Raw genomic sequence first — 23,989 nt, 5'->3', positions numbered from 1 at the left:
GTTTATTAGAATTAAAAGAATATTCTATAGACTTAATGCATTTATTTATAGAATTATACATATTTATAACACGTACTTTATGAGGTAAGAAATGCAGGAAATTCCCTAAAATCTTATGGAGTCTAGTAGTTTCTTACTACTAGACTCCATAAGATTTTAGGGAATTTCCTGCAACTAGAAATTATACATATTTGTTTTTCAGAAGTATAAAATTTGAATTCCTTGATTTAGTTAGAAGTTAGCTAATTACTTATTTTTGATAAAGAATATATCCTCCATTTTAAAACAAATAAAACAACTTTAATTAAGTTAAATGTATTTAGTATTTAAGTGAATATCCAAAATAATCTCAAAAGAATCATGCCTTAAATACCAAAATTTAACAGTAGTCATACGAAATCCATCATGTTGCACTTAAAAAACTTCACTTCTAGCATATATATAAAAATTTAAGAATACTTGAATTTCAAAGAGAGAACTTATTTGTTAAAGTTTCATTTAACTATTCCAATCTACTATTTCTTAGATTTCCCAGATCAAAATCATGACTTTCATTTATCTTCTATCACTGAAGGAAATTTCAAAAATCGATTCAAAATTAGAAAATTAAAGATCGAACGTGTTTGAATTACATTATAGCAATCAAATGTTTTCAAATTCAGGGTCACGGAAGAAAGACATGATTTTTCATATAATAAACTTATTTAAAAACAATTTTTACAGATCATGATTTCTCCACTTATGTGATTTGAAATCATTTTTGACAAATAAAATTATAGAAAATGTTTCAAATTTATGAGGTATTCAACAACTCTTCGAATTCCCCCATGATGCAAAATAAAATTAATCGTTATTATTGAGCGGTATATCTTGATTCATTCTATATTGTTCTTTTCTTGTTATTTCATGGTTTCTTTGTTCTATTAATCACATTTCAAATCTACTTTTTAGAACTTAAAAAAAACTCATAAAACATATTTAAAAAAAACTCATAAAAAATTAATTATTTTGTGCATCTTTCATATCTAACAAACAAATAAAACTTCTTTAAGTAAAAATATTTCATGATTCATATTGTATTTCAGAAGATACTTTTTTTTCTATTTTGAAAGTAGCAATGTAACTTATGATACAGGGTCAAATATTATTGTTGATTTTGAATACAATTATGTATTTGATTTAGAACACAATTAAGTAGTTGATTTAGAATACAAATTTGTATTAACTTCTAATTTTCATTTTTGTTCCTTAAAAGTTCCATAGTTATTTTTCAATAACAGCAATTGAAATTTCAGTTTTTCAACATGTTTCACCCTCTCGATAAAAAAACAACAATTAAGAAATATAATTCTAAACTCAATAGAATGAAATATAAATTTCTAACTCTCTTCATTTTCATCATTGCAAACGAATAGGCATCTGAATATTTATTCGCCGAGTAGCAGTGATAAACTGGAACACGGATTTAAAGCTCGCAGTTAAATGAAAGTGATTTAGCCGCGAATTGTGCTCGATGAATACCGCAAAGTAGTCAATTACCGCTCAGTTCTTTACGTTTTCCAAACGGGACTAAGGGTCAGACTAATTGGGGAAATGTTCTGGCCACTAAACTTTCTGAAGGGGTGCTTTCCATAATGAATTAGCTATTCGAGTTTCATTATTTCGTTTTCATTCCGCTGCCTGAGTATTGAGGGAGTTAATCAAGCAACTTGTCCTATCTCCCATCTAATGACCAGGCTTGTTTTCTCTGCAAAGGCTCGTTAAATTATTTCAGTTCCTTTTCTGTCCCTTATTAGGCTTTACTTTATGTTCTCTGAAACATAATTTTAAATCTAAAATTAATTACTAAAAAACCAAATGGTTTCACAATTCCAATTTGGTTTGAAACCAAATGGATTTAGAAAGTTTAATGAGGGTATTGCTTTTTTGCTTTGAAAAATAAAATATATATATCCTCGCACTTTTTATTGAATAAGTATTAAAATTTTTCGACCTCAAAGTTCATTTCCAATGAAAATTAAATTCTATCTTTGCATTTGAAATGATGAAAGTTATTTTTTAAATGTCTTGCTGGGATTTTATGCACTTTGCCATTTTTTTCTTCTTTTTGTTTAAAGTTATACTTAAATGCATACTACACCATTAAATGAATGAAAGATAACAATTGCTTCTAAATTTCTTCTTTTTCACTTTATCGAGATTCAGGCAACAAAGAAAAAAATATTCTTTTCATATAAAATTTTTGATTTCATATTTTTTTTATCATTCTTGACTAGTTATGTGCAGAATTAATTCTAAAAATATGTAAAAATAATATAAATTATATCTAATATGAATTTCTCGTGAATAAATTACATTCCTCCCTTCCCTAAAAAACTAGATTATTATTATTTCCTTTTATTAAAATAGTAATCATGGTTTAAAACCTTTGGAGTTTATTAATATAACAAAGTTCACATAAGAAATAACTGTCTTTTTGCTCAAAATTTTTTATTTATCAATGCATTTTTTTTTCCAAAGAAATTAATTTTTTTAAACGATTTTTTAATATTTATTTATTTGATATGCCCATACATATAAATTTCCAATTAAAATTTAGTTATAAGGATAAGAAAGTTGTTAATATTAATACATTTTGTAAACTATCTGATTATTACCTAATTTATTATTACAGATTTGGGAATCTGATTATTACAAAATTTCTAAAAGTTTTATAAGTATTCTCTAATTATTTTATTCAGGATTACTTAAATAAAAATTTTTTTTTTGGATAATTGATAAATATTCACAAATACATTTTTTTTTTCATTGAGAATGGTAACTTTGAATGCTTGAATATTAATAAAATAAATTATTTTTCAATTACTTTTACCAGCAATAAAAAGGTAATATAAAGTATAATATTATAACTTTCCATTACAGGCAAAATAAATAAATGGTTCTAAAACGATGAATATTATAATCATGTATTAACTATAATAAATATAATCATAGATGTATTTGGATCGTAATAATATTTTCTTTACATTCAGTTGTATGAATTTCATTAAATATTTATATTTGACTCTAATTAGTAGTAAAATCATTTTAATTTGATATCGTTGTTGAGTATTGGGGAATTTAAGTATGATAGAGTAAATTATTATTTGTTTGGTGAAGAAAATATCAATCTGTGTCAAACTGCGCTCATAACTAGTATCTTTAATAAAACGAAAATGTGCTCGATATCAAATGCTGCACAACTGTTAAGTTGGCTGTGTGCAGTATTTTTCTAGTTTTCCAGTATACGAATGCCATAAACATAATCTTTTATAAAAGGTCAAATATTCCTTTAGAAATAATAATCTGCATTTTTCATATTGCTTACAAGCCTAAAAATGATTAGACAGTTAAAAAGAAGACTATGGCAGATAATTTTATATGGTGAACATGCTATAAATAAGCAACTAGATGATCAAATCAATGAAACTGCGGTATTCATTTAATATTTAGTAAGAAATTTTGACAAGCGATTGGATTATAGAGTAGCTGTAGCAGGAATCATGCGCATCCGTTAATTTATAAACAATATATGCAGGAATCATGCGCATCCCTTAATTTATAAAAAATATATGCAGGAATCATGCGCATCCGTTAATTTATAAACAATATATGCAGGAATCATGTGCATATGTATAGAATTTTAGTGATAGGAGGCATAGTCATTTCACAAATATACTTCACTTTTAAAACCATAATGTGGCTGAAGTTGCAGAAGTCAAAGAAAAACTTTTATCGGGATTATAAATTTTTCGATTTTAAGGTATAAAATACATATAAAAAATATTAGTTTGTTACCAAAATAATGAAATAATCGTCTAGTCATAACTGTCAATTGTTTCAGCTTTGCAACTTTTCCCATTATCTTTCTTCAACAAGTTAACATATTAGCTGATGCTTTCAAGAGCGAAAGATGAAAAGTCTCTTGGTAAATTTTTGTCAAATATTTCCAAGAATTTCGTCAGATGTTAGAACAGACTTCGACTGTATAATTTATTCAGAAGATTGTTGTTTTTTCTTTCTCCTATTATGATAGTTAAGCAAATTAAAGCATTCCTCTGGTTGTACCTCAAATTTGAGTTTCAATCCGAAAGTCACACATCGATTTGGAAGGTCTTCCCCTGGGGATGCGCTCGCGCTTGATTTAAATCCAGAAAGGTTACAGAATTTTCTCCTGCAATGATAATCTATTTAACTATAGCGGTTTTAATCCTATTTGTGCATTGTGTTATGTAAATACGTTAAGTACATCCAATAAGAAGGACTAGTTGGTTGGTGTGTTAAGCGGGATGTGAATTGGGAACTGCAAATAATGCTTCGCCATTGTGGAAGAATCCCAAAGGTAATTATCATTTGCTCGGAGTGTGGAAAGGGCTTTTCCCTAATCTATCCCCTGTTCCTCCTTTTCATTATGCTTTCTCATTTCCATGCGTCACTTGATGAGAAGACGGCACTTCTTTCTTTGTTCGGAGATCTTGCATTTCCGGAAAATCTTTCCCGGAATATCCACCCAGAAAATTTCCCTCCACCTACATTGATACATACACAACACGGAACGGAAATTCGGACAAGTTTGGAATAGAAACTGTTAATTATGATGATGGAGTCTGCTTATTGTTTGCGGCGACTCCGTCCAGGTACTGGGGAAGTGAACAGACAATAGGGGGACGATAGCAGAACCCCATATCGGAGCCTTCTAAATCAAATAGCATCGCCAAATACATTTTGAGTGAAGGCTCGCAAAACAAGTCTCTTTAGCCGCCCCCTTGAATTCCTCCAACAAAAACACAAAGGTGGGATGACTAATGATCCGCACAAACGAAAATAATAAGTTTGTCGCTCTTTACTGGGCTTATTCATTTTAATCCGAATCCGCCGTCATTAGGAGTTCCCCCGCGCCGTTCAAAGGGAGGGGACTCGTTACATTTTCTTTTGTCTTCGGACTTGGTCAATCAATCGGAGAATAAGTGTTCTTTTTCCCATTTTGCTGAGTTTTAGTTCAACCCTATGGCGGAAGCAATAATTCGTGTGGGGAAATTAGTGGCCACCCAGCAATAGTCCCCGTTCGTTAATTAGTTCAGCTGGAAAATTTCGTTTCCAATAACTCCTTTTTTCATTAGATATCAGTAGTAATTAGCAAACAATGGTCTTGGTTATCGGAAAATACTGAAAACTTATCGCAATTACAATTCTGCAAAACGTTTCTACTGACGAGGGCCATGTTTTGCGGGATGGTCATGTCAGCCTAGTTTAAAACTTCGTTAATAACTATTTCTGTGCCTCAGATATAAAACTGAACAACAAAAACTGCTAGAAAAAATTGAAGCCATGTGGGCAAATCAATTTTTTTTTAAATGTCATTGTATCAAATAGGTAGAAATCAATCAGAATAAAACAGATATTGGAAAAAAGTGGAGGAAAAAAAAAAACTAGTAAAATTTGCAACCTTCTTGTCTCTAAGCATTTTCTATTAGCATATCCTTGTTTATGACACTTTATGCTGGAAAAGTGTTTATAAATTAATAAATATTATATTCTAAATGGTCGGAAGCTTTTTATTTTATAAAAAAGATCTCTATTGGCAATGTAAGACAAAACGCAAAAGGCGTAATAATACATCATGTTTGTAAAAATAATATAATACATCATGTTTGTAAAAATAATATAATACATCATGTTTGTAAAAATAATATAATACATCATGTTTGTAAAAAAAATTATACAATTAAATGTTGCAACGGGTGCGTTGAAGAAAGCAGAGGTGTTTCGGGAGGGGGGGGGCAGCAGACTGAGAAAACTAAAAAAACTTTCATAGTATCACAGTTTTATTTATTTATTTATTTTGTCAGTTTAAAACTTTGTAACATAAACATGATATTAATTCAAATATTTATGTCTTTATATTTAAAAAAATCTTGCTATTTTTAAATTTTATAGAAGTTATCTGTATTTGATTGTAATAATTTTCCATCTAAAAAAGAGATAAATCTTTGAAAAAAAAAAGAAGAAAAAGTACGTGGCATCCAGTATGCATTAGAAATAGTTTGAGAGAGTAAAATCTACTGTAATTAAACATTAATATTCTTGTATTATACTAAGAAAATATTTTTTTTTCAAGTCGATCCCAGCCTTACTTAAAAAAAATTGAATTTCCTTTATATAATTACGCATTATGAGGTGCAGCTGGGTCAAATCTGGCTTTTGCTCCATAATACTCTAACTAATCAATCATTCAATCTAGAAAGCATGCTGAATTAGAAAAGATATCTATTCTTATCTTATTTTATGCGGTGAATTCCTATAACAAGACCTTACGTGACAGAGGCATTATTTATTGAAATTTACTTTCCGGTTGCTCATGAAAGGTTGCTTTAATATTATTGTAGTTGGAACAGTTTTAGGATATATTAAAGAATTAGCATTTAAATACGATAATAGCTGTATTTGAAAGATCTTTTGAATCTACGAGTGTTATTACACACACACACACACACACACACAAAAAAAAAAAAAGTATTTTTTTTCTTTTTCGTGTATATTTGTGTAGTGAGACGTATACTAAATTCAGCATTATAAAAAAAAGAATCCACTTCCATTGCTACGAAGAAATACTTTCTTTTTCTAATTCTTTCCAGGGATTCAGCTCTCTTTATGGTAAGCAGTTGCTTGTGTTTTTACTCGATTTCTTTTTTTCTGTTTCTCTTTTAGTTCAGCTCAGTTCAGTTCATTCTTTTCTTCCGCAGCATTGCGATCAGCGTCCAAAAATCGTAGAGCCGTTTGTTCTTATAGATATAGAAATAGATATAGATATACATGCGCACAATTTTTTCATTTATTCGTATATTTGCCGTCGACCATTTCATTTCTTTCATTTTCTGGAAACGGTTCTCCCTTTCTTTTCTTTTTCTCCGAGAGAGAAAGGCCGGCCGAAATTCTTCTTGTTAGCATTTGAAATCGGAAATAAAAACCAATATCTAACAACGCTCTCGCCAAAGGGTTTTGCTACCGGCCTCTCCCCATCCTCTGCAATTCACTCCACCCCTTCGTCCATTTCTCTTCAGATGCGAAAGAGAAAGAAGAAACCTATATAGATATGGGAAGAAAGAAATGCAAAATTCATTCAAATAGGGCTCTTTCTTTTTTTCTCTCCTCCTCCCTCCTTTTTTTCGGTTTGGCAATGACAAGGTTCGCTCCCCTGCAAGTGCGTGCAAGCAGCGAACTGATGCATGAAAATTTTTCCCATCCCACTCACTTTTTTCTCTCTTTATTCAGGGAGTGGGTGGTTTGCAGAGAAAAAGGGAAAAATTGTATACCATGCATATATATAATATAGAAAGAACTCCGAGGATTAAAGTATGTATTTGGCGCGGTATCACATGCGTGACTCATTTCACGAGAACTATCAAAACGGGACGAGAGAGTTGGACTAGAGCATTCATCATTATCGGTAAGGAGGCTATATCATCCCCAAAACGAGCCTTGAAACATTCTTAAAGCATCAGTCGGGGAATATTGTAGGGCGTAGTGAATAACTGCAAAAACGCGTTTACAATTAAGAAGTTACTTCCAGCTATGTTTTTTCTTTATATATTTTTATTTGATTGCAGGCAAGAGGTTATGAGACGGTATTGTATCGATATATTATTACCATCATTATTGTTCTGCCTTATTAAAAAATTCGGGTAATGTTTATTTCTAACCACCGGGTTGGTGCCATAAGCGAGACTCATTTCACAAGAGAATTGGGTGAAACACATTAATCTTTATTTTCTATACCCAAATGCTGCTGGGACAGCATAAGGAATTTGTTAATTATTGTTACTCACAAAAAAAGATGTTATAATAAGTAAGAGCTTTAAAAAAGCATTCAACTGCATTATCAAATGTACGATCACATCAGTAGATTCCTTCACCATTACATGCGGACTCATTCATTAGTAGAGTTACATTGTTCCGAAATTTCTTTTCAAGTTGTTAAAAATGCATCAAGTAAAAAATGTATACTATATAAAGGAGGCAGTGGAATCTGATAATGTACTAGAAAATTGGGTAATTCTAGCCCATGGCTAAAACGATAAATATGTCTTTCATAATTCTGGAGCATATACGCAATGTGGATGTATTGATGTGAATTAAAATAGACAATATTCAAAAAAGCATTTTCATGTTTCAATGCGTGTTACTTTTGTTTGATGTGGAATATAATAAATTTCAATTGAGGCATACTCTCATATAGATCAGATATTACAGAATAGTAAAGAATGGCCCAAATACAAATATGCTATTTATTTGCTAAATGACTGATGCTTCACTTAGTGCGAACCAGAGAATTATAACAAACATCCTTATTATAAAACATATGAAAAAAGCAATAAAAATGATTCAATCAGAAAAAAGAAATTTGAGGGGGGGGAGAGTTTAATATTGTTTTCTGAAATTGAATTTTCGATTAATTTATTTTTCATTTCTTAAATATTCGAAAAGATGAATAAGTGATATTACTAAATATAATTAGCATATCTTTACCTTTTAGATATTCTTCAATTATGATCCTATCAATACAAAGTTATTTTATTGATTACTCAAGTTATTTGTCCAGTATTCTCCTGTAAAGTATGTATTCATAATTAAATGATTCTTCTGTCTATCCATTCTTTCTTTTTTTTTCCCCTTCATAAAAATATAAAAACATCTGTTTGTCATATCTTTTTTTTTTTTTTTCTTTTTTTTCAACAAAAATCCAATAAAAATTTCTAAACAATTCATTTCTTAGAAATATTTATTTAAATTATCTCACTTATTTTCGCAAATTCTAACAACAGATTCAATTTTTGAGTTTAGTTCCGCACAAATCATTACTATAAAGAAAGCAGAAAAAAAAGTTAAAATAAGCAAGTAGACGTTTTTCAGCGATCGAAAACCGGTGCGAAAACATACGAAATTTCCCACTTTCCTCTTTTTGCGAGTTTTTCCCCCTCTTCAAAATGCTGAAATTCCGTGCTAAAAGTCAGAGGCTGCACGGAATATTGATGATAGATGTGAGAATTTCCTGGCTATATTAGTCGTTGAGGTATCATTAATACTAGGGCTGTTCGATATTTTTACAAAATGAGACACAAAAGCCAGGCCTTTTAATATAGATGTTCCCGGGACACGAACTCATCTGTTGCAATAACTCAAAATTACGCGGAGCAAAATTTCCAAAATAGAAAAACAAGAAGTTTCGCTCCTTGACTATATTTCACGTTTTCCGCAAGCATGACATCTGTTGCGTTTTAACAATTACCATAATGGATCTGATTACGGTTAATTTCCCCCGGTATATCGTTAATATTGGATGAAATTTTCGCACATCATTCCGCCATGTAAATGACTTGAATCAGTTGACTGCTCAACTGGAGGACTTAATATGGAGAAAATAATATATTTTCGAACTCCCCACCATACGCATCTTCCTCATTTCACTCAGTAATTAAACTTTCTGCTGCTTTCTGACCCGCCGGGCGTATTAAGTGAGAAAAACAGCTTATTTAAAATTCCTCTTCTTTTTTAAGAACATAAGTGCTTGAAGTGGAAATGTAAATTTAAGAATTGATTTAGTAATATAATATTTTTCAGGTGAGATTAATATATGAACAATTATTTATTTAAATAATAAATTTCAAAGAAATTTCAAAAATTGTTCATAATAACTTTTCTTTAGTTACAGAAGAGATTTCTGGTTCAGACTACATTCTTTTTTTCAGAAATTTTATCAGCATCATTCAAAAATTGGCATATTAATATTTACTCCATATGAAATATAAATTAACAGTGTAAAATCTGGATAAAAGTATATGAAAAGAAAAAAATCGAAAAGGATCAGAAATTTGCGTTTTTTAAAATTGCATTTAAAATAAATATTGATGTAATTTGAGATCTTATAGTTCTTTTAGTTTATATCACGCAGTAAATTGAAATCTTTTCTTTACAACGTTTTCATAAAAATAATTTTTCACCCGTTTACGAATATTCAATTTTTGTTTAAATTAAAATAACAGATTTTAAAAATTTATTCTCAGTTGATTAATGATAATTTTAATCAATTATTTTCAATATTGCATTCTTCTATAATTTTCTAGCAAACTTTTAACTTTTCTGAAAAGAGTAAATGATTGATTTAAAAAAGTGAAAATAGCGTTTTCTCTACATTGTGTTTTTTTGAAGTGAATCAGAATTTAATGTGTTTTAAAACTCGTATCGAATCAAGTTGTGCAGTTTTTAAATTAAAAAAAATTATCATTTTGTTTTCAAGGTTTTTAAGTAGGATCAAAATTTTAAATAACTTTATAACTGTGCGTGTGGTTAAATATATATATTCACAATTTCGCCTCGAAATGATGATGAGAGGGTTTCAGTATGGTGGTTGAATCTCGCCACCTTGGAGAGTACACAAAAAAGTGGGAGATCTGGCTCCTCCCATCGATGACGGGACGTACTTCCTTCGGGAAGGGTTGTACCGTGGCCGGTGATGGCCCTTAGGAATCAGCCACAGTTCCCGCCAGTGTTGCTGTTGCGGCGGTCCGGTCATTTAGTTTTCTTATCTTTGTGCCTTCGGGCGGGTCGGAGATTCAGAGATATGACTTACCTAAAAGGCTTTGGGCGTGACGCAGCAATTAATAGCACTTTAAAAAATCCACTAGATGTCATTTAGAATGATGTACCGATATTTCAAAAGTTGCATAAACATTGGACTCTTGTGCATCTATTACATTCGCAGACATTTACAAATTAGGAATACCGAATATAGTTTAGTTTACGCCCTATTTCTAAGCTGCGCGTGAGCTATTTTTGGAATGGACGTCATTATTTTAAACCAATGTCATAATAAAGAAGAAGATATTTCAGCCGACACAAACCTCTCCAAATTTTCACCCCACATCTGGATGAGAGATTGACCTTCGACGGCACGTGGCCAAGCCCACATACATAGAGGAACTCCTGGGAAATGAAGTTTATCCAAAAAATCTTCCGATCTCGAAGCCCAGACCGTACCACATGACCATCATTGTTCCACAGATCTTAAGATAGAAGTTCAGAAGAATTCAAATTGAACTAAGTAAAAAATCATTTTGCTTTGAAAGATTTATGAACATTGAATTATCATATGCCGTAAGTTAATCCTTTGACCTACAAATTTATTTAACCTCTTAATTAAGAGCACAGTTTGTTGCACAATATTATGCGATATTATAATATACAATATTGCGAATATGGTATAATATCGTACAATATGGTACAATATATGCTTAATATTAGGGAATGGAATTCACCCTATTGGGACTTGACTCAGAAGAGGATATCTGAGATATTTAAATGGCTGCAAGTGATTTTTGTGTTTCAAATCAATTGTTTCTTTGATTTCATTATCAAAAATTTATAATTCGAGGCATAAATCATACGTCATTGATTACGACGGAGTCAACTTAGCCTAAATGAGACAGAATGTAAATTTCATTCACAAAATATCTCAATCTGGTTAAATAATTATATACTTTCAAATTTTTTTCGTTTTTTGTCATTTTTTCTTTGAAGCAAGGGCGAAATTGTGCGAGAAAAAACACGCCTCCACCAACTGAAGAGCGCCTTTCAGTAGATTAGATATTCTCTGCGTTACAGTTCACAGCCGCCGTCTCTTTCACATCGTTTTTGTAGTACTTTCCATTTTCCATTATGATGTTTCCTTGTTGCGAATAGCTACCAGCTTTGCAATTTACTCCTGTGTACAAACTTCACTTAGATTTCTTTCTTTGGCTTATTTATTTAAGTATGTAGATATTCAAAAATATCCTCAAAGCTAGGAAAGAGGGTATGGAAATCAGATGTGCTTTTTCTCATGTGCACTCTTGCCTTTGTTTGGACTATATGCCTTCCTTTTTTTTTTTTATCTCTCTCTCTCTTCCCCTTTTTTATTATTTAGAAAAGAATGCATGTTTGAAAACAAGGAGAAAGGAAAGAATGAAAAAAAAAAAAGCAGGAGTCTGTGTTTATCTGTGGGCAAGGAAAAAAGATGTGGAAATAAAAAAAAATTCTCTCACTTGTTTGCAATGCTGTATTTAAATTTGGGGGTAGGTGCTTTCGCGATTTTTCCGTTGTTCTGTTTTGTTTGATTTATCGAATGTGGGAATAAAACATAAGCTTAAATGGTGTGCCGTTGCAGTTCCCATCATGATTCCTCTCTCTCAGCTTCTTTTTCTCTGGAATCTCTTTCCGATTTTAAGAGAAGTCTCCACATAAATATTTAGAAGATATTCCGAAATAATACCAAGTTCTGTTATTCCAGTTAAATTGGGATTATTTTTCATTTTTTTCACAGTGTTTGTAATTAAAAAAATCAATTTTAAACTTTCAAATAAAGAAATAACTTTTTGGGAAACTACATTTTTAAAAGAACAGCAAAACGAGAGAAATTTAAGATGTGACGAAAAAAAGGGCATGTACAAAGTTATTTGTAATTAAATAATGTGCACTAGCTAAAAATTTAAAATCAATGTCCGTGATGAACTAGAACTAAAACCTTTTTGAGATTTGAAATTTGAATCTCTTTGCCTTGTAAAAAACGAAACAACTTTAAATAAACAATGGAGGCTTAGATGTTCACAAGCAGCAATATTCTTTTTCGATTTTTAACAACATAAAAACGGAAAGCACTTGTACCTTAGTACTTAATAATATTTAAATTTCCATTAATTTTAAAAATTATTTCTTGCAAAAGTAAGCATATACATCATCTGAAAACTTCAGTCAGTTTTTACACTTATGAGAAAAATTTTTACTTGGGACAAAAATTTTATTTCAGCACTAAAAACTTTTTTACCATTCGAAATTGTTTTGTATGTATGAGTATGTTTTGTATGTTTGTATTGTTTGTAAGTATGAGAGATAAAATATGTTTAAATGAAATATATATATATATATTAGGAGTGAGTAAATTGCTACTCTGAAAGAAATGTTTACAAACTAATGAAGCTGAATGAATGTAGTAAGTTTCGGATATCACTTTAATCCTAATTCTGATACTCTGTTTTTCATCTTTAAATTAAATTCCAAAATTTCAACTTGAAATATAATTTCAATTTATGAAACATTAAAATGATGGATACTCATCAATCGCAATAACAAAAACATGTTATTACAACATTTAAAAAAATGTTACATACTACATAATTTTTTTTTACTACAAACAAACAAATCTTACAGAAACTAGCAAGTTTCGGATATCATATTTATCTTAATTCTGATAAACTCTGTATCATCCTTCAATCAAATTCCAAAAATTTAACTTGAAAGATAGATTCAATTTAAGAAAAAGAAAAATTATGGGTTTTCGTCAATCGGACCAACTAAAACATGGGAAAATTGGGGTTGTTTTTCCAAATGCATAAACAAATACTCCATCAGAATGCGAATAGGATTTCATGTTTAATTTTGATTTTTTTCAAGAGCAAAATGAATTGATTAAAATGAAATTTTAAAATTGCTTTATATCACTATAAATCATAAGGAAAAAATATTAAAAATGTTTTCATTTTAATAATTCTATAAGCTTTCGAATGCAAGGAATATGTTTTCCAGATTGCATTTACTTATGTATTAAGAACTCAATTTTAATACTTTGCTTCTTCTATGAAAATAAAGCAATAAAAATGCAAAGAATAATTAGTTTTAGGCTTCTATGCAGTCTCCAATACCAACCACAGAATACCAAATACAGAACTGATTTACATGAAGAATTGAAATATCCAAGAAAGGCAACATATAACTAAATCAATATGTTCTCAAACTGTTTCACATCAAATCTAAAAGTAATGAGTTAAATCTATGAATTTAACTACGTATAATTTCATTTGCATTTCTAAACCAATAAAAGTCCTTTTTCTATTTCACAACCATCATCCTTAGTGAGAAGGAAAGATATTTAAGGAAAAATGCGAGAGCAGAAAAAGGAAGAACTATTTACAGGAATTCAGAAATATAAAACTAAAAGTAAGCACATTTATTAAACTTTAAAAAAACACAGATATATTGTTTTAAGATTACGATAACTTTCAAACTTTTACTTGTAGCATAAGCATCAATTTTTTAATGTTTATAGTTTTTCTCCTTTGTAAACGCAGATTATACTGTTTTTATTCAATTTGAAACTTATCAGCTGATTTTTCAGTTTTTAATATTTGATTTTTTTTTTTTTTTTTTTTTTGTCTTCATAAAAACTCCTTTCAGTATTACAAGCATAAATTTTTCATTTTAGTATTGTCGGTTTTAGAAATATGATTGAACATGTCTTAACCCTCTTTCAGATATTTTCAATTTTGATGAGTGGCAATGAATCACAATTGCTTTTGTAATTACCTTTCATAATAAATACTAAAAAGTCAGAAGAAAATATGTTTCTGATTCGAATAATTATTTCTCAGATACTGGCGAAAATGTCTCGCCCGAATTAGTTGTGTGAACGCTTAAATTCCTTAAGCAATCTTCTTATAAAGAATTCTCTTAAAAAGTGTAGATTTCACGTAGAATGAATTTCAAATCATTTGTGTGTGTGAGTGTCAAATTGTCCCATAATTTCACTTTCATGGATTTCTTTTGCTATCGAAGAATAAAAAAAATTAATCAAGGAAACAGTGATCTTGTCCAACAGGAAGGGAGGGCTTTTTTATCCTTAAAGTAATTCAGTTAAAATCAGACCGTTTCGAAACTCTTGTCCACATTGAAACAGCTTGCGACAGCCCGTACGCATTGGAGTGGAATGCGCAAGCATTCTTGGGATTCCTGCCGAGCAAGCAAGTATGCAAACAACGTTCTGGCCTTCAAAAGAGAAATACACTTACTTTTAGGTTATGAAGAGGGAAAAAAAGTTAATTTGAACTGGAAAAAGAAAAAAAAGTATGTCATAATGCTAAAAAAAAACAACTATTAGTTCTGCCTGCTTCCGTATTTAAGATGTGGTTATTTTAATATACTATAAAAATTGCGAGTAGAAACGCACTTAAAAATTATGTAATGATTCTGAAAATTAACTTCAAAGTGAGTTTCTGTGACTAAACTTTTTTCCCATAATTTCCATGAAATTTTGATATTTTAGTTTTTCTTCAATCTCGCCTCATTTTTATCTCATAATTTTTATCATATTTTAATGCTTTTTCTTGAATTCTTATACCTGAAAACTGGAGATAACAAGATTTAATATATGGGAAGATTGGAGCATGCAAAATAGGTTTATATCTGAAATAAAATTCATTTTGATACCGTTTTTTATCAAAATTTAATGAGTTTTTATTTAGATAATTTCTTTTACTTTTCTTCTTATTTGTATTTACGTATTTGAAAGAAATTTGAATTTTGTTCAGGAATTTTTTTTCATTTTTTTAAAACTCAACGGTTTTGCACCATCTGGAACTGCGAGCCACAGCATAAGAATATGCACTATGTAATTATTAGCAACAGAAATACCTTGAAAAAATTTCTTTGCTTACTTAATCAGTTTGAAATCTGATCAGACTTACTTAATCAGTTTGAAATCTGATCAGACTTACTTAATCAGTTTGAAATCTGATCAGATTTACTTAATCAGTTTGTCTTGCTAAATCAGACTTGAAGGTATCTAATAATTTGATACTTTAAAAAAATATCGAATTATTTGCAAAATTATCTTGAGACTGCGTATTAAATACGCCACGTTCTTTTTTACTTTCTTGTATACGAAGCTAATACAAAGAGAAAATATTGTAATTGATAAAATATTTGAACCTCACGATTTTGAAAAATCTCCAAATTCAGACCACACTGAGTCCGATATACATAGTTTTGGAATTATGTCTGTCTATTTGTGTATCTGTGAACACGATAACTCAAAAGTTCTTTTTGATGGTCCAATGAAACTTAGTGCATGGTCTTTATTGACCAAATTTAATGATTTCTATCGAATTTTGAACGAAATTTATCCAGAGGAAGTCTGTCTGTTGAGCCATCTGAATATAAGTTAGCACAATAACTACAACATGATGAGATTTACATGGATAAAATTGGTACACAGATTTACATGGATAAAATTGGTACACAGATTTACCATCTAAATTGTACATATGCATCAATTTGGAACCAAGTCCGTCTAGAAGTTAACCGTCTTATGTCTATGTGTGCCTGTGTGTGTGTGTTTTTATAAGCATATAAATGAGATAATTCAAAAACATAACAATTTCAGGAAAATGAAATTTGGTTCACAGTTTTAGCATTTGAAGTGCAGTTCATTATAAAATTTTGAATCAGATCTATTAGAAAAATAACCGTCTGTAGATCTCTACTTTCACAAACATGTAAACGATATAACTAAAAAGAACCTAGTGACTTAAATATATGAAATTTGGTATGTGATCATGTGACTTCAATTGCATTTATGTGTCAAATTTTAGCTTCAATCGATCATAAAAAGGTGTGCAAGTATATAGTGGTTTTCTATTACTTGTTTATTAACCGCATCCTGCCGATTTATCGCCAAAAAGCCCTCGAAAGATCGTACACTAATAGGTATTTTCGTAACTATTTTTCGGCGAGGGCATGCTGTTAATAATATAAAAATGAGATAAATTTTCAGGGTAGACCATTTCCACTAATTTATTTCAGAAACTTAAAATAAATATTTTCATGTTGAGCCAAGAGAATTATTTTAAAAGCATTTGTATCAGCATTCTTTTGTGACGTCAAAATATTCTCTCAGAAACATTTTCTAATGCAATGCGCTGATATACGTTATTCACCTCAAAGTTTTACAAATACAAATGATCGAATTATTCAGTTTGATTACATGTGATTATGTGTGTGATTATTTGCCTCACATTACCACTATCTACTTCAAGATAGTAAATATTTACTGCTTAGTTAATAATGTAAAAGAAACACCAAAATTCTTTGATAATGTAGAAATATAATGGCTGTCAAATCTCCATGTTTTACTTATACATAGATGAAAATTCATAGCATTTATATCTTGAAATAAATATCTTGTGGATTTGAAAATTAAAATATTTTACTTGAAAATTATTTTTAAAAATTTAGGTTAAACTATACCTGTCTCACTCCTCATTAATAATTGGTTATTTTAAATCTTAGAAATCTAAGAAAATTTGCGAATATTTCCGAAATTTATATGAAATTAGAAAAGGAATGTTTCTAAATTTATATATCTATATCTTCATAATGTGAAATTACTCTCGAATGGCAGAAATTTTGTGTGTTGAAAAAATTTGCTGATAAATCATGCGCTATCGTTGAGACTGTTCATAGAGGCTCCTAAAGTCGAATCTTGGAACCAAAGATTTTATTTTAAAATCGTGTTCAGAAAATGTTTAACGTCATCTGCAAACAGTGAAAATAGTAACGCAGGAAAGTTGTTAGTTATGAAAGAGGGAACATTAAGAGTGCCATTGTGATTATTATTTTCCTATTCATTAAAAAAAATCCTAAATGTCGAAATTTTTTTCCACTCTTCACAAGCCTTGGGTTTAATTATTCAACTATTCAACGTGACACAATAAGCAGATTTTTAAAAATCAGAGTTACTGATTATGAAATATATCAAATAACATAATAAAAATACCCTCGAGAAATGTATATCTCCTTATTGCTGTTTCAAGGTTCTGTTTATTGGAAATATAAGTTTTTTTTTTAAATATATTTGTGCAAAACGCAAAAAAAATTTTTGGAACTTTTTTTGGAATTTTTACATATATCAATGTTTTTATAAATAATGTTCTTCTTTAAAAGAAGCCAAGTTTTTATCTAAGAATTCAAATTCATAATGAATTCATTGAAAAACTAGGAATGGCGTCTTTTCCAGTCTAAAACATTTGAAAATATTAAATTATATGGCTGGTAATATGTTTATCTTAAGACAAAGAAAATCACAAAGAGATAAGAACAATTTTTATTATAGTAGCAAAATTAGAAAGAAATTAATATTAAGAGAACTTTCTCTCTGTACACCAATTGCACCTGAAATTTAACCTGAGCCCTTAGTTTGATAACTTTTCGGAGCTAGAATAATACAAGCACATTATAAAATATGTAGAATACATAAATATATCACTTTATATTCCTCTTTGGACCTAATAATATGAATTTAAATCGTTTCATTGTGGCACAAATAATTTATTTATATGTAAACTACAATAATATATCCAATCACAGAAAACTACAAATATATTTCATATATTTTGATAAGGAAAACTGTGCAAATATAATAATTTTTGCTTATTACCATAAGAACACACAAGATCACTCTGGAATATTCAATTCTTCATAGTCATATCTATACAATCGACTAATCGCAAATATATTATTAAATGATGTAATGCGTGCAGTAAAAATTTACTTTCCGTAGAATTTATACTGGAAAAATTAATCACTTATAAATTCTCTTCTCTTAATTAAAAAAATCCTTATAATCGAAATTATTTGAAATTTATTTGCATTCGTATAGAAACGATAGTGACCTAAGCTATATATGTATAATCATTTGGCAAGAATTCATTTCGCATTGTATCGGTTTCCCTTTTCTTTTTCTCTCTCTCTCTCTGTCTCTACTTTTTACCTTTTAATTCTCCTGTGGTTACTCAGAAAAGATTTGCACAGTTTTTAAAATCTTTTTCACTTTGTGATTTTATTAAAATAAATTTTGCCGTTTTTGCTAAATATTCTATTTTAATATAATTAATTAAAAGGCTTCAATTTCAGTCTTTTTTTACTGCTTTTAAACTACAAAATTTAGCCCTTTACCTTTCTTTATGCCTAAATCGTTTGCATATGGCTTAAAGCTAAATTACTCTTCATTCCATAAAGTCTATTTGATGCGCAAGTAACATCTAGACTTTTCAGTATCCTAATTTTCCCAAACTATGGCAAGATAAAAACGCGAAAAAAAAAGTAACTCCAATGAATTTTTATTTGTATAAGGTTGCTTATAAAAGATAAGGATTTAATATAAACTTATTCCTTATATCGAATTCAGAAGCAATCCTTTTTGCAATATCTTTTTATATCGCTCGAAATAACATATGACAGAGGGAATCTTCGAAATTTTTTTAACTTGGGAAGCCCTGAATAAGAAATTTTAAGATACATTAAAATAAGTATTTGCTTCATCATCAAATAACATTATTTCATAATCATATTTTGAACTGATCAAGATAAGACATTCACTATTATGAAGTCAATATCTCACAAAAACCAAATACTCAGTTATTGAAATATTTGGAACTGAATAGTTTCTAAAGCCCAGCATACTGTAGCATAACTTATATATAAAGAGCTTTTTATCGAAGCACTTAACCACCAATAATGCTTAGTTTCAGCAGAAGCCATACATATGCCCTCATGGTAACAAATGGATAAAAACAAATTTAAAGATTGAATAGAAATTTTATCATCAGTTTATAGAAGCAGGAAATATAAACACTTGTCTAAATTTTCATTCGCTTTACCTGGCATTTTTGATTTCAGATTATTTTATTGTTCTCACAAATGAGCAAGCTTTGGAGGTGAAGGAGGAAAGGAATACTTGGAGGTTCTGTTTGAATCTTGAGAAGAAACTAGCCATTCGTGTGGTAATTGTCCACTTCCAAGAGTTGGCTGTGGATGGGGATAGTAATAAGATGTAGGATGCAACTGAGGTTGGTAGCTGGAATTATTGACAATTGCACGGACGTTGTTAGGCGTCGTGTAATCCACAGCTGTGCAAAAAAGTCCCATGGAACTTTGTATGTTATTTTGAAATGGCATATGAACGTTGCTAGGATCCCATGTTGGATGAGACTGGACAACAAATCTTGATGCTACATTGGAGTTATAATAAAAAGCGTTGTTTTTTGAGCACTCGAGGTCGGAAGGACACGGGGAATTTAAAGCTGGGTCCACCATGGGCGGCTGACTGAAGTTGAGTTGAAAAGGTGAAGATGGTGACGGAGGAGTGGAAACGCATTGGGATGGCGTAGACGAGGCAGACGGAGAACGCATCAAGTTCTTCTTGTCGGTTTCATTTTGAGCATAAGAAACGTCCTGCTGTTGATGGCGATGAGGAAATAGAGTTGCATCTGGAAATGCATTTGGGTACTGAAGATTTCGAGAAGTATTTGGAGAAAGGTACATCTTATTTCCATTGGAAATGGGATATGCGGACGGATGGGAAACGGGTATCTTATTAGGTGGACTCAAAATCGGATCGGAATGGGCTCTGATAGAACAAGAGCTCAAACTATTATTTGAACTGGGTGAAGACTGCATCCCGTAATTTGACAGAGATTGGGTGTTGTTACACTCAGTTACGATTGCCTGTCCTCCAGAATGTGTAAGATTGCAACTGGGATTCGATGCTGTTACGGGTGAAGTCGGTGAATTAGTTAGAGGAGAAGAAGCAGTCATATTTCGACCTGAATTTGGAATGTCTTTCTCCGAGCCTTGGCAATAGATACCTTTGGATTTTTGTTCTTTCTTGTATTTCATGCGTCTATTTTGAAACCAAATTTTGATCTGTCGCTCAGTTAGGTTCAGAAGAGAAGCCATTTCTATCCTGCGGGGTCTACACAGATAGCGATTGAAGTGGAATTCCTTTTCGAGTTCCACTAACTGGGCACTAGTATAAGCTGTCCTTGCTCGTTTTGATGGTTGCTCACCTATAAAACAATGAAAACGTATTTTTAAAACTAATTTTGGAATATTGTTAGTATTATTTAATTACAGAAATATTTCTATAAATGTAATCGGACAATACCATATATTAGAATTGTGAATGCAGGACACTCTTTGCAAATAATATATTTTTTTTCACTTTATCATATGTGCATGTGTTACTGATACCAACTTACTCCTAATACCAAGTTTCGTTAAAAATCATAATTAATACAAAACTTACATACGATTCACCATACACAGGATTGCCTGTATTTTTAATTATTCTAACTTGCAAAAATTTATTACTAAAATAAGCAAAAACTGATTATTCTGGAAAATATTATTTTTTATATTAAATGAAATAAAGAATAAACTTCATAAAATGAATTGAGTATTATGTCAACAAGATGAGTTCAAGTAAACCATTATCAAAAACAAGCTAAAATTCTTTTTAATTTAAAAGAATGAAGTGAAAGGTAATTTTAATGAGAAACACAGAAAAGTTTCACAAGAAAGAATAAAATGTTTATAAGAAAGAGTCTTAATGAGATTAATTTTAAATTCTTTTATTATTATTATTATTATTGTGAAGGAATTTTCTTAGTTAATCATACAAACTTTGAAATGAGTCAAAAGAAGGGTTTCGCTTGCAATAGAAGTTTTTCATTCTTTACCATTTCTGACAAATATTTATCTGAAATATTTTCTCGAGATATGAAAGTACATATTCATGAATGAATACTAATACACAGATAAAGGTTAATTAATGGCAACTTAAAATAAAAAGTAAGTTTCACCCAAATATATGATCAGTTTAAATGAAACACTTAAAATGAAGTGGATTTTCTTATTAAACTTGCTTCTTAAATTTTTTTAATGTTAGCACAAGCGCTTGCTGACAATTTTCCAAGCATTACATGCGATCTTCAGATCTAGTACAATTTAGAAAGCCCTGATTTACGCCAAGAGATAAGATATAGATATGGTAACCAAATGCAATTTCGGCCCATCCATACTCTCCGCTTTATTTGTGTAGAAAAAACTTGATATTTTCGCTTGTGTTAAAATTCCATCCAGTGTGAGACAAATTTCGAGAATTTTATTCGCGTTTTCTGGCAAAATGTCTTTCTATTCGGATGCAAGAAACCGGGTTCTGTGGCTTGCTTTCAACTGAGAAGCAAATCTTATGCGGCACATTTGAAGGGGAAGATTGTCTTCCGAATGTTAAAACGTTAGTCGGAGATAGGGAAAATCGTCTCGGACAGCGATGAACCAGTGAATCGTAAACAAAGTGCGTGTGCCGTATTCAAATACCAACCCGCCTGATTTGCATTTGAAACACAGAGCTTGAAATTGAAGAATGGACTCTCTATTCATCATAGCGTAACACGCCAAATTTGAATAACCTGGAAACGGGCCAGATAATATTATAACTAAGATCGAAAATTCTCGACAAGAGGGGATGGATGGAGGCGGGGGGCTTGGTGTACACAAACACACACTCAGGCTAAAAAAAAAACTCGAAATGTAAATAAATAAATAAAAGGAAAGTAAATCCAGCGTGTCTTATCAAATATAAATCATCCCAGCAAGTTTTTGTTCCAAATGCAGAAAATGGAATCAGCAAAAACGGTGAATCCACATCATTTGACGCACGCTGCTTCCCCCTTCTTTTCCTTTCACTTCTCGATGCAATGCGACTTCTTGCGTGCATATATCAGTCTAATACCTACATCTTCTATTCTCAGATAATTCTGTGTCCCCTTTTCTTCCCTTAGGCATGTTTTATGCATAGTTCTCGGCGCTCGGAGCTTCCCCAAATGGACCACAGTCATATTTGGATTACTGTGTTTAATATGTTTAAAATGTAAATTTGGAGATAGATATTTTTTATGCTTCTTGTGCAAATCAAATAAAGAGGAGCACATCAGAAGCAAAAGGAAAGGAGAAAAAATGTGATGTGCTTCAGAAATACATATCAATCTACGTGACATTTAGTTCGTTTTATTCCTGTCAATGAATTTATTAACTGATGGGGTGCGTTAGAAAGAAGCACTGGCGGAAAAAGAGTCGGAGAGCTCTTTAGAAAATATTCGCTTCATTTATAATTTACTGCTTATATATAGAGACGCATTTCCTTCAGGTTTTAATATTTGATTTAATAACTTTCTCATGCAAATAATTGAGTTTTTTACTCAGATGATGGACGAGCAGGTTTTATTTTGCCTTCACTCTTTTCGTCACTAAAAGTTTAATATCGAAGAAATGAATGTTTCCCTCTCCCCCCACCCCTCTCATCCCCCCGTTTTAATGAGCATTACGTAACAAGCGCTTCTTTCTCTAAGAAACTTCGAGCGCATAAATCCTAAAGACCTCATTTTTTGGAATAATGCGTTTGGAATCATTTAGTGTACCTTCTCGATTTCAAATTCTTTGTTTTCTTGAAAAGTTTATGCTTTCTGATACATTTTAAATTTAACGGGAAATGGTTTTCTATAAGTCAGCATAGAATGAAATTTAAAAACAAGTTGAAATTATCATTTAAGCACTTTCTTTAAATAAAATCTTTAATTAAAATATTAATGTACTGTGTTAGTTCCTTAGTGATAAATTCTAGTGAATTGTGAAGGAAACATCGTTTAAAATATCTTCGATTATATATATATATATATATATATATATATATATATATATATATATATATATATATATACATTAGAATAACACCAAAAGAAACTCAATGTTCAGCTTTCAAGTAACAAAAGAAAAAAGTGGTGTACTTTTTATAATTAATTTTTTTACTAATTGTTATCTTGACATTATTTAAGCTTTTTAAAAATATTTTTTTTCCTTATTAAATTGATTTTTAATCTAATTGTTTAATATATCCTAAGAAACTGATTCCTTAATTTAAGTGTACGTTGAATTTTCATTCTATGTTAATATAAAAAATATCTGAGAAAAAAGCATCAAATTAAATAAAGATTTCAAAAATATGTCAGATCACAGATTTTATACAGAAAATATTTAAGTAAAATTGCTAATTTTTAACAGGGATGCAAGAAAAAGTATATATGAACCAGATTAAATTTTAATATTTCACATAAAGATGTTTATGACCTTAAAAAGAAGTTGTTTTAAGCAGTTACTCATTCTCTTGAAAATAAAATTTTCTGAACTTTATTTATTTTGGATTTTAGAAAAGGTGGCCTTCACAGTCACTATCTGCCTATCGATTGAGTTT

The 23,989-nt window shown here is 30.3% G+C and overlaps 1 protein-coding gene across 1 annotated transcript in view; it reads right to left on the bottom strand.

Annotated features, from left to right (window-relative positions):
* Window positions 1–17,988: 17,988 nt before the first annotated feature.
* LOC129958826 (homeobox protein 10-like) overlaps window positions 17,989–23,989 on the bottom strand; it is a 48,604-nt gene continuing 42,603 nt past the window's right edge. Inside the window, exon 3 of the mRNA XM_056071525.1 lies at window positions 17,989–20,747. Coding sequence (XP_055927500.1) covers window positions 19,594–20,747 — 1,154 coding nt within the window. The 3' untranslated portion in view covers window positions 17,989–19,593. The remainder of the gene's footprint in view (window positions 20,748–23,989) is intronic.

Source organism: Argiope bruennichi, chromosome X1, assembly GCF_947563725.1.
Source record: "Argiope bruennichi chromosome X1, qqArgBrue1.1, whole genome shotgun sequence".
NCBI lineage: Eukaryota > Metazoa > Arthropoda > Arachnida > Araneae > Araneidae > Argiope > Argiope bruennichi.
This window is presented reverse-complemented; position numbering and strand designations above follow the sequence as displayed.